This window comes from Pyrgilauda ruficollis, unplaced genomic scaffold (assembly GCF_017590135.1).
Source record: "Pyrgilauda ruficollis isolate IOZ18807 unplaced genomic scaffold, ASM1759013v1 scaffold6, whole genome shotgun sequence".
Lineage (NCBI taxonomy): Eukaryota > Metazoa > Chordata > Aves > Passeriformes > Passeridae > Pyrgilauda > Pyrgilauda ruficollis.
The window spans coordinates 2,603,875-2,616,242 of NW_024527710.1; the positions used below are offsets into that span (position 1 = coordinate 2,603,875).

The 12,368-nt window shown below is 38.3% G+C and overlaps 1 protein-coding gene across 1 annotated transcript in view; it reads left to right on the top strand.

The window, feature by feature from the left end:
- ABCA4 (ATP binding cassette subfamily A member 4) overlaps positions 1–12,368 on the top strand; it is a 59,621-nt gene that overhangs the window by 17,288 nt on the left and 29,965 nt on the right. The window contains exons 11-16 of the mRNA XM_041483139.1: positions 515–712; positions 3,910–4,115; positions 4,888–5,064; positions 6,794–7,016; positions 8,777–8,998; positions 10,364–10,568. Of these exons, the coding sequence (XP_041339073.1) occupies positions 515–712; positions 3,910–4,115; positions 4,888–5,064; positions 6,794–7,016; positions 8,777–8,998; positions 10,364–10,568 (1,231 nt within the window). The remainder of the gene's footprint in view (positions 1–514; positions 713–3,909; positions 4,116–4,887; positions 5,065–6,793; positions 7,017–8,776; positions 8,999–10,363; positions 10,569–12,368) is intronic.

Sequence of the window (12,368 nt, forward strand, 5' to 3'; positions counted from 1 at the left end):
TTCTTAATAAAGGCAGCAATTGCTGCTTCCCTGCCTCCCCAAAATGTCTTTCAAGAACAGACAACTTGATTTTCTTGAATTCTGTATAGGCAAAGAAGGCAGTAAGACCATACCTTTTCTGGGCCAGACAGAAATTTATTTTGGGAAATTGCTTATTTCTGCATCATTTAGATTTGACTTTGATCAGCTGCAATTACTGTCTGTAGTTAAAGTTTATAAAGCAGTTCATACTAGAAAAAACATTTGGTTTCCTCATTTTTCTATATTGTATTAGACATTTATAATGTTTATCCTCTTGCTTATAGGGAAAGAATGCAATAAACAGTCAAAGAAAAATTTCTTTTCATCCATTCACACATCCAGTTATGCAATAACCCATTTGTAAAATTGATTCTTTAGCATACCCTTTTGTCCTCGTTCATGTGTTGAAAGAGTTATGGAAATGGAAACCTTTCTAGCTAAACAGGGCATGGAAAGACAATCATTGTGGCAAAGCTGTCATATTTTTCTTCAGGACTCTCTGAAACATCCTACAGTGAGGGACTTCCTGAACAGCCAGATGGGTGCAGAAGGCTTCACGGCAGAACATATCATCAACTTTCTGCACAATGGGTCTTCAAGGAGCCGGGAGAAGGGAATGGTGGACTTTGACTGGCGGAACATATTCAGCGCTGTAGACCAGGTTCTGCGTTTGCTCAGTCAGTATTTGGAGGTAAATTTATCCCTGCCCCTTCAGGAAATAATTGTAGAGGATATCTTAAAACCAGTTAGGCAGTACTGGGTTCTGTGGTAACAGACGAGAAAGTTAAAATCATAAAATCTTTGTTTGTTTCAAGTTGAATCTCATTATCCAAACCATGTGTTGAGAATAATACAGTGGCACAAGTACATGAATACTTATCAAAAGAAGTTCGATTTGGTGGTCTTCAAATGCTTTACTCAAAATGCTGGTTGAATGTCTGAACACACTTCAATGCTAAGAGGAAGAAAGTAAATGCAAAACCTCAAAGAATTGGTTTCTTGAAAGTATTAATAACCAGCAGGCCACTAATTTCCTGACCTTTTCACTAAGGTCAGGAGCAGAGGAACTAACAGTTCTTTGGTAAGTCCCTTTGCAGGTTTTTAAGCATCTGATCAAAATTCCATTGAAACCAATGAGGGAGTTTCCACTTGTTCTGTGGTCACTTCTGACAAGATGTCTGTCTCTTTCCTGCAATCTGTACCTCTCTTCTCTAGCAAGTTGTTTTCAGTGGTGCCTTCTGAGGATTTTTGAGAGAAAATTGATACCAGTTATAGGCAACAAGACTAAGCCTAACTCCTAATTTCAATCCAGTTCAGTCTAAAAGACCATTTGTCCCTACCAAGAAGGCAGGAACTGAAAATTTATCTGCCTTCCTACAGCTAGTACAAGAAGGAAAAAGAAAGGCTTTGCACAAAGGTCTTCTGATTCATTTAATGATCTTTTTGTATCATGTCAGCAGAATTATTTCTTGTCAAACTGAGAAATATATTGTGTGCAGCAGGTCAGTGCTGGAACATCAATAATATCAGAACAGTTACTGTACCTTGTAATAGATCTTTGTGTCCTAATATTCTTTGTAATGAGCTTATTCTTTAAAGTCTGCTGTTTACACGGAGTTGTAAGCACTTGAGAACATTTTCCCACTGTGCCACACACAATGGGAACAAATAGCTCCCTTTGGGGAATAGCCTGCTCCTTACCACCATAGTATGCAAGAAGGACAGGTGTGTTGCCAGCACTTGTCTTTGGCAACTCCAGGTCTCTGCTGCAAACTCTGATGCAGCTGAGAATCCCACAAATTATGCAGTGGCTGCTCCTCCTCACCACCCCAAAATTTTCCTGTTCTTCCCTTTGATTACCTTAGGCCACAGAACAGCTAAATTGTTAGTGAGAGCTATGCAGTCACTTCTTTATGTTTATTATTCTCTGGTTTTATCTTCCAACCTGTTCTTATTATTAGATTTTGGTTTTTGTTTTCCCATTTTCATTGAACCATTTTAAATTGTTAAATAATTACTGGGAGTAGATTTGAAATAAATTTCCCCAAGTAGCTGATTAATTAATTTTTATATAGTGAGATTTATGAAGACACAAACTGAGTTCAAATTCACTGGGCAGAAAGAAAAGCCTAGGTAGAGCATACAGCCTATGTTTAGAATGTAGTTCATGTTAAGAGAAACAAATTCTAGCTTTGGCTCATAGATTACTATATAAAATGTCTTCTCACTTTCAAACTGTGTGAATTATTGCAACACTCTCGTCTTGCCCTATGTTCTTATACAAGCTGTGATTTCACTCTACTCATGGAGAAGATCTATAAGCATTTGTGTTTTGTGTTTTGAACACTTGCAGCTTCCTTTACTGAGCCCCTGAATTAGAGCCTATGCTGCTCCTCAGCCCACTCCAGGCACTGTCTGTTCTGCAGTGAAAATCTAGACAAGTTCAGTTGCTGTCAGTACTTTGCCAGTATCATTCTCACAGATTCCCCTGGAGAACTGTCTGAGTTCTTCTGCAGCTGAAATAAGTGTATTGAAAATAATTCCTCCTGATAAAGAAACAGTAAATAATCCTCCAGGCCCTGTAAAGACACAGTTCCACAGGAGGGGTTTGCTTTCCACACACTGCCACTTTTGCAAGAACTAAACTGAATTGCTAAACTCAGTTAACATGATGTGGGATAAATGTATCCCCAAAAAATTAATGCAACATGAGCCATCAGTCTGATTTTATTTCTCTTCTGGCATGCAAAGTTTTCTGCCTTATTTTGCTTTCTGATATGGAATTCTACATATATTTTAGTTTTCTGAAGCAAAAGGGAAAATGAACACTTACAAACATCAGGAAGAATAAAGCCACAAAAGAGTATTACCAATTTAAGCACTGTTCTGTTGTGATTTAAAAAATATATTTTCATATAGATCCCATTAAGCTGTGATAGTACAAGTTTTAAGGGAAACATAGCATGTTTTCTCACAGGGAAAGGTTAAGTAAAGGAGTCTTTAAGATTAAATAACAAGTACCAGTATGAGCCCTTTGATGTAGACTAATTTTTAGTTATTGGCTTGCAAGAAATGATCAAGGAGATAAGATCAAACAAGTCAGCCTGTTGGAATTTTATGAAGCAAAGGAATTCAATAAGTATCTTTCCAGTCAATCAGGGGTTAAATACTTCTACTCCCTGTTAATATTTTGCCAGTTCTGAAGGGCAGAAGCTAAATATACGAACATAAATCTGTAATTTTACAGACAACTAATGCTAGAGTTTATAGCATTCACAATCTTTGTTTTACAATGCCTGCTAAGTAGGACCTAAATGGAGGAACATAAAGAACTTAAATTATGATGAATTTTTGTCTCGTATATGCATTGATAAGAATACAGTTTGTAATAATGACAGAGACTAAGAAAGAAGACATTTTTTTATTGAGATAGCCAATAAAAATGATGTGTTAGCTTAAGTCAGGAGGTAAATCACGTGTCAGAATGCAGCGGGGGTGCAATATGACCAGTTAGATAAATCAATGACTTGTCTGGTGTTACATAGGAATAAACATTGAAATACCTAAGAGACATTTAAATTTAAATGTATGCTCTGACTTTTTCTAGTGCTTCACTTGACAAAGTGCTTTTCATCTGAAGTCCACAGCCAATGTTCTTTTCTTACAGATCAGTCATCCTTTAGCTGTCTAGTATTCACTCAGGCACTTTCTGGGCTGAAGAAGGGAGGAGAGAGTCAACTTTTAATAGTTTCATCATAAAACTGAAAATAACAATAGTTTCAGTTGAACCTACTTTCCTTTTCTGTTTTAAACCACTGTTGTTTGCTTTAATGTATACCTCTTAGGATTTTAATCCCATGCAAGTTTTCTCTTTGTAATTATTTGTAGTGTTTGACCTTGGATAAATTTGAAGGTTATCTTGATGAAACTCAGCTGACTCGGCAAGCCCTTTATCTGCTGGAGGAAAACAAATTATGGGCTGCTGTGGTTTTTTCAGACTTAGAACCTACAGCCAGCAGTCTCCCACCACATGTGACATACAAGATCCGAATGGACATAGATGCAGTGGAGAAAACAAACAAAATCAAAGACAGGTATTTACCTGATAGTTATTTCTCAGTTCTTGCCTGCCATAACATAAATATGAGAGACATAAGGGTGTTAGAACCCTTATGTGGGTTCTAACATATGTGGGATACATATGTAAAATCCAGCTGTATTTGTTAATAGTTACTGTGTAGTGCGGCGCAGAATCCATCTCCAGTTACCAGGTACTAACACAAATGGTGTCACTCTTGTGACAAGCCAAGCAGTGGGTGGGTGCATGAATACAAGGCAAAGGGATGACTCTGCTCAGAATCTGTTCAGTAACCTGCTTCAGTTTATAGATGGCCCCACCATTGGGAAAGACAGATAAGGAAGCCCTGCATGGACTGTGACTCAGTGCTCCTCCACCTGGACAGCGGAACTTCTCTGCTGTTCCTCCTCAAGTCCCCACCAAATAGACTCGCTTAAAGGGATATCATTTCTCAGGATTGTCTACAGAAGAATATAATGGTATCTGGTAGTTGCAATTCCAAATACAGTTATTTCTATTCTAGAAATAGTTATTCTGCTGTGGGACTAATTTATGTACATTTTAGGCCACAATTGCTATTCCAAGTGAGTGCAGAGAAAATTAGAGGAAAAAAAAGAGCCTTCTACTTTCTTAAGCAATATGGTCTGATAGACCAAAGTCTAGAAAAGACAACTCCAGGCAGTGTCCCTACAATTTCAGTTGCTAAGATTAATTAATTAATTTGCCCTACAACCCTTCCCTAAAGTCACTGCTTACCCAAATGGTTTCCATGTGAATTTTCTTTTGAGGTACTGGGATCCTGGTCCAAGAGCTGATCCTGTTGATGATTTACGTTATATCTGGGGAGGCTTTGCATATCTCCAGGACATGATTGAGCATGGGATTATAAAGACCCAGACCAGCACTGAAGTGCCATTGGGAATTTATCTGCAGCAAATGCCATATCCGTGTTTTGTGGATGATGTGTGAGTAAAAGCAGTTTGTCTTAATTCTATTGAATACTTGGATTGCTGGATGGTTTAAGATTCTCAAGCACCAGAATTAGCCCTAAGTTACAAATGTCCTAAGGTATAAATGCAAGAGTAATAACTGAGAAACAACTGAATTAATTTGGTTTTTTCCTTATCCTGTCACAACCCAGACTCCACAAGCCACCTTTGCCAAGGTTTGACCCCTAATCCCAGTCCTGGCCTTTGTTTCATCCAGTATCCAGGCCTAAAATGAACTTAATGCACTAGCCCCTTAAAAGCAGCAGTTTTCTTCCAATTTTCTTCCCTGTTCATGGTGTGCCTGCTCCAATGCTGCAGTCTGTGATACTGCAACTGTCCTGGTATACTTTTCACTCAAAAAAAAAAGGCATTAGGGAAATCTTTTCATAGTTCTGTCCATGTGCTCTGTGCAGGCAAATGCTACTACTTCTGATAAAAGCAAATTGCAGACACATAGATTGACCTGTCATTCCCATCATTCATTATGTGTTAGTCTGACAAAACATCACCCTGGCAAGCCTGCTGTCTATTTCTTCTCCACTGAGAATATTGCAGAGGCAGAAACCCCATCTGTGCAAAAGTTCTCTGAAGCCTGCAGTAGCCACATGCAGTTCAGGGCTGGTATCCAAACTCAGTGATGGCCTCTGCAGAGATCCTGCTTAAGTGAGGGAAGTGCACCCTCATGGTAACCTGTGGGCTGTGCTGTGCACGGCCTAGTGCTGGTTACATGTGTCCACCAACTGGCAAACTCAGCGTGCCCAGGCCACATCACAAAAGCATGGGTTTGTTTCTCCAGACCAGATTGCTTTTCAGGAATTTTTTGGTGAGAAAGTGAAGATTTTCCCTTTGTTTTGAAGCTGATGTAGCTTTGATAGCACATGGCAAAAATATAGTTCTATAGGGCTCAGACTTAGGAACCTGAAGACTTTTTGCTCCTTGCATTTAGCAGCTATGAGCTGCAGTGTTAATTAGTGGTATTAAACAGCTCACATAAGGATGAGCAAGTACCCTGGGAGCCTGAATAATAAAACCATCCACATCAATCCTAACTAGGGAGAGGGAGATGTATTCCCTCATCTTCTTCACGAGATAACTCCCCCGGCACAGCAAGGCCATCAATGCCAGGGAGACATTGTTTATGTTAACCTGTTCCCAGACTCAGCAAAATTAAGAGATAAACAGTGCAGCTGACAAACCGTGTCCTGCACAGGACCTTGCTTAATAACTTCTGTAGCTATAGTGTGCTTAATAGAAAACTGCCTCTGGCTCAGCCTGCATTGGGTGCCAAGGGCTGTGGTGTGTTGGCCATGACTGAATGCCAGGTGCCCACCAAGCCTCTTCCTCAGCAAGAAAGGAGAAGAAATTAAGATGGAAAACAACTCCTAGGTCAAGATAAGGCTCTTTACTAAAGCTAAAACAAAAAATAACCCAGAGATTTCGTAGCCTTCAATAACCCTTGGAACCTCTTTGTAAAATAGAAATAACATTCATCTGTCTCATGGGAATGCAGAAACCATTACTTTATTAATATTTAGGGTGCTTGTGAGGTTTACTAGTGACATGCTATTGATGTTTGGACTGAGAATTTACAGTTCTGTATTGTATTAATACACTCTTGCCAACTCCTTTTCCTTTTCATTTTTGCTTTTCATCTAATATTTCTCTGTTGTACCTAAATTTAATTTATTCCTTCTTGCTTTGGTAGCTTCATGATCACCTTAAACCGCGCCTTTCCCATCTTCATGGTGCTAGCTTGGATATATTCAGTCTCCATGACTGTGAAGAGTATAGTGCTGGAGAAGGAAATGCGTCTGAAAGAGGCTATGAAGAACAGGGGCATAACCAATGGAGTGATTTGGTGCACGTGGTTCCTAGACAGCTTTTCCATGATGGCTGTGAGCACATTCCTCCTCACAGCTCTGATTATGGTAAGGATTGCTGCTCTCAAACTCTTGTGTTTGCACTCCTGATACCAGTTTGCTGTTGAGAAAGAATGGTAGCCATAAAGAGGGAGATGTGAATAGTGGAGGCCTGCTCTGATCCCAGCATGTAGCAGGCACATTCTTCTAAGCAGACCTCATAACAGCATCAGCACTTGGCAGAGACAGAACAATAAATGCACCAGTAAAGATTTATTGCGGGATCACTCATAGAAAATACATCAGGCTGGTTACTCTGTATATTGTATTTTCTGTAGGCAGATGCAGATCTCCCAATAAATAATAAGTGTTGTTTTAAATCAAAGAGATAATAATTTGCAGAATTTTAATCTCGTAATTCACTACATGTCATTAATTTTTAATATTCAGTGCTTGTCTGCTTAGAAACTGTGCAACTATTTCAACGGAAAAAGAGACTGCAAGAACAGAACTTCCAGGAAAACCTAAAAAAAAATCCACCTTTTGCTCCAGTGATTCAGAATTACTGTAATTTTTATAACTTTTCAGGACAGTTCAGATGTTGTCTCTGAGGACTATCTTTTGTCTCCACTACCTGAGAACCAAGCTTTGTATTGAGAGCTTGCTGCTATATTTTATCATGTAAATGTATAGCATTTTGGTAAGGAAAAATGCCCTTGCATCTTTTCTGATGTGGGGAGCTGGTATTGGTATAAATAGATAGTTAGGGTTCAAGCTGCTCTGTCTTACCAGCATGTCCTGATAAGTTGTTGTAGTTCCTGGTGTTTCCATTGCAGCTTGGGTGGATAGAGAAAGCTCACTTTATTTGCTACAGTGGTTTAATTAAAAATCAGGAGGTAATTAATATCAGAGAGGAATGTGCTTGTACCTGTAATTCACTTTCTTTCCCATATTTCACTATGCCAGTGTGAGGCACCTTTGTATATACATTCTTATGAGACACTACATCCCTGTTGATAAAGAAATCAGTCTCTAAGGCCCAGTGGGATGTTGCAACCATGCTGAGGCCTATTTATAGCCTGAAAGACCTATTTGAGCATTATATAAATTGACCTAATAAATAGGTCTCAACATTGGTTTTAAAGACTACATAGATAATTGGCAGCAGTCCCTGTTCTTCTTGAGAGAGGGCATGTAGTCCACAAAAGCTCTAATGAAGAAAGGTCAATAAAAGTTCACCCAGTGGGTCAGTTAATACTCAAGGATCTCTGAGAAACTGCGCTTGGATTCCTCAGGTGTGATATGCTTCTGTTTGAATAATATCCAGGTGCAGAAGCTTTATAATTTGCCTATGGTTTTATTGTGGGGGTTTTTCAAGATGTGTTTTGTAGCACTTCCTTATGTTGTCTTTTCTGTACATCAAACAAGTGGATTGAGGGGATGGTGTGAGGAGATAAATGAAAGTTTGTTGTAATATTTCAAAGAGCTTTATTTAAAATGCATGATTTTCCAAGGGGGCAGATCTTGCTTGGAATATTTACTTATTAAGACTGCAACAGAATGTTTGTTTTCAGTCAGTTATGAATTTTGTTCTTTCTGTTGTACTAACCTGAAGTCACAATCCAAGAGCAGATATAAAGTTAGATGAAGGATTTGTTGTAATGACCTCAGTTGTTGAAACGAATATCTGGAAGAGTTAGAAGTCATATTAGGTCAGAAAGACTGGCTTATTACTCTGTACCTATTACATGTCGATAGCAGTTCTGACCTTTCCTGCTAGCAGAAAGCAGCAATACTTGTAAATTTTTCTGTTTTCCTTTTGCTTGCAGAATGGACAAGTGCTACATTATAGCAATCCACTTCTGTTCTTTCTATTCCTCCTGACATTCACCACAGCCACCATAATGCAGTGTTTCTTGTTCAGCACCTTCTTCTCCAAAGCAAATCTGGCAGCTGCCTGCAGTGGAGTCATCTACTTCACCTTGTACCTGCCCCACATCATCTGCTTTGTCTGGCAAGACCGTCTGACTGCTAATCTGAAGATCCTAGCAGTAAGCCTTTCACTGGTTCCATGGCATCTCTGCTCCCCTTCTCACAGTCCACAATGTGAATCACAAAGTATTGCACACTTCTTCTTCTTGACTTTTTTGACTCAGGCAGGGAGACCTCTAAATCTCTCTTAAATAATCAAGGATTGCAGGTGTGGAAGCCTGTAGCACAGGCCTAGTTCAAGAGATGTCTTCGTAGCTTTTAGAAAATCCAATACAATTTATTTTATGTTTTGAATAATTAGCATACTAATTAGCTAATTAGGAAATTAGCATACTAAAACGTTTTAGATGTTTTGAATATTTCCTTGTAAGTCAAATCTGACTTCTGGTATGTTTAATAAATATAAAGGCAGTTCACAAACACCCTGTGTCTAAGCATAAGAAGACTTCAGGTTCACATTCCTTCTTTACCTGAACTGTAAAGCTAGGAATTGAGCCCCAGTGCCAAAGTTCTGAGAAATACCTTTCATCTAATGAGTTGTAGACATTCTCCATGCACTGCTTCCTTGTTGGTTCTCTTCCATTTTAGGTAAGATACTTAACAAGTCAGGGAAGCTGGAAACTTCTTGCTGTGTTTTGAGATGGAACCATGATCTTATAAAATTACTCAGATTGTATTTCTGTTGCCCAATGAGTTAGGAAGGAGAGCGGGTGTTTTGAGTCCAGTCTACCCATTTTTACCAAGCCATCTAACAGCATGGGTAAAGGAACTGTCTTCTCACACTAGGAAATATAAGGAAACAGGAAAAAGAGAACAAAGCACTTCCAAAGCTGTAACTAAGTGTTAAGTAACTGTAACTAAGTTATAAGCTAAGTATGAACTTCTGGTTTATTAGTTTGTTGTGTTAGAATCAGCTAACAGACATGACAGGGGAAGCAGTTGTGGTTTTCCATATCCTCATCATCTGGTGTACTTTCTGTCATGTTACTCAGAGTGGCCCTGCCTCATACACTCAGGAAATACTTTGTTTCACCTAGATAATCAAAGGTGTACACTGTAAACTTCTAGATGCACCTGTAGCATTTTCTAAACAGACATTAATGAAGGAAAAAAGCAATCTTTGAGAGTTTCCTAGTAGATAAATAAAATACAGCCAAGGTTGAATTCAGTCTATTATAGCTAAATACTGCTTAGAATTGTAGAAAATTAAACTTTACAGGCCAATATAAAAGTGAAACAGCTTTTCTCATGTCATTTGTTACACAATTTTAAAGTCCAGTCCCTAAAAGTCAGAGGGTTTTTTTTGTTTGTTTCAAGGTTTTTGTTTTCTTCTTGTGGTGGGTTTTTTTTTGCTTATTTGTTTTTGGGATTTGTTGCAAAGTGTCCCCCTGTCAGGGCTGAATATCTTTTTTCCTTTATTCCAGAGTTTGCTTTCTCAAGTAGCTTTTGGGTTTGGTACAGAATACTTGTCACGCTATGAAGAGCAAGGTCTTGGCCTACAGTGGGGTAACATCAGAACCAGTCCCTTGGAAGGAGATGAATATAGTTTTCTTTTTTCCATTAACATGATGGTTTTTGATGCTTTTCTCTATGGAATACTTTCTTGGTATCTTGATAATGTTTTTCCAGGTATGTCAGTTTCTTATTCATACAAAGTAGTGGTAGTTGCTGTAAACTGTGTTAGTCTAATCAGTCTCTGCATATTTCAGTGGCAGAAACAGGGTGTTTGACCTTGTAGACTATGAATCTTATCCAGTTTAGCACTACTGGTTTATTAAGGACTTCCACTTTTCTCTCTCCTCTTTCATTCCTGAAAAGAATGAGGAAGGAACAGTAAAAAGGAGGATATGATTTCTAGTCCTGTTTTATGATTTAAATAGAAACTAAATCTACAAAACATCGTCTGTTAAAATCCAATTTGTGGACATACTTTTCTTTTGAAAAGTTTCAACCATTTCTAGTGAGATTTCTTTAAATTTTTTTAAATATAGTTTTGACAGTAGATTAGATTTTCTAGTTCATATATTTACTTTGGCCACATTATGCAAACTGTTTCTTAAAGGATGGTACTGTTTTCTAAGACACATGCCTTGTCATTGGCAGTTGTGAAAGTTCCTGTGTGGATTTATTTTGTTTCTCAATGGAAATCATGATTCTAGTACAAAGTCACAAAAGGATTTTCTTTGTTATAAATTACAAAATTCTGGAACCTTCTGTGTGAAAAAATGATTTGTTCTTCTAGCTTAAATGGTTATGCTTCATATTGAATATTGTTACAATATAATAACTGCCAACTCTTATGCTGTACAAGCAAGTGAGCTTTCTTTGCATCAATTTATTACTCCTGCATGTATACTGCAGTTCCAGAAGGTGTTCTTGGCAGGAGGATATTTTCTTTTTCTTTTGCTTTTTCTTTTGCTGTTTCTTTTTTTCCTTTTCTGCAACTCTGTTTGTTTAAAGAAAAGTGGACAATTGAACGTTTGCATGAACACAGCAGGAATTAAACAAGAAATTTCTTCATTCATAGATAAAAATCTTTTTTTTTCTGTCAGCACTTTACACAAAAGTAGCATCTTTCAGGGGTTCTAGTTAGTTCACTTGCTCCCAATATTTGGTCTGTTTTGTCTTTCTGCTGCTTTGTTTCTGTAGAATTTCTGTAGAATTTCATAGCATTTCTCTGTCACATATGTGCAGCCCTGCCAAATCAATGCTGTACTATTTGAGCTTACTGCAGGAATTCCCTGGATAATTCCTTGAACCCTATGGTTCTAGTCCTGCTCAAGTCTGCTCTGAAACCAGCCACCCATTGGCACAATGGCCCTTTGGCTATTCAAGCATTCTGCTCCATAACAAATTTCAGTTGGGTTTGCATTCATCCTGAATGAGAAGCTGTTGTTTTAGCCACCAGTTTCAGAGGGGAATAATCCAGTCCATGACAAGGCAAACTGTTTATGAACGAAGACAGAGCATTTCTGTGCATGAATAGGAGTACAAGTGGTTGGCTGAAACACAGGTAGCTTCTCTTAATTGAGAAGTAAGCAGACACTTTGATAAGCAGTGGTTTTCAATTCATAAAACTGATCATCTTTGTATGAGTATCACAGATCTCCTTGCCTGTTTTGAATAAGTAACACAAGGCCAATAACATCTCAGTTCACAAAGATGCCAGTTTTAAACATAGACGCTCAAATTCCTGCATTCTATAAATCAATATGATCCAGGAAAGCAGTGTTCCATTAACTCTGACCTGAGCTGCCAAGAACTGGTAATGTTATTGTGCTGTCTCTTATCCAAACTGAATTAACCTGTAACTAAAAAAGCCCATTTTTGTTTAAGAAGAGGATTACACTGTTGTCACTTTTCCTGACAGGCTGAAATAACAGTCAGAGTGTCTTTTCTCATTACCAGTTGTAAATTCAGCCCCAGGGT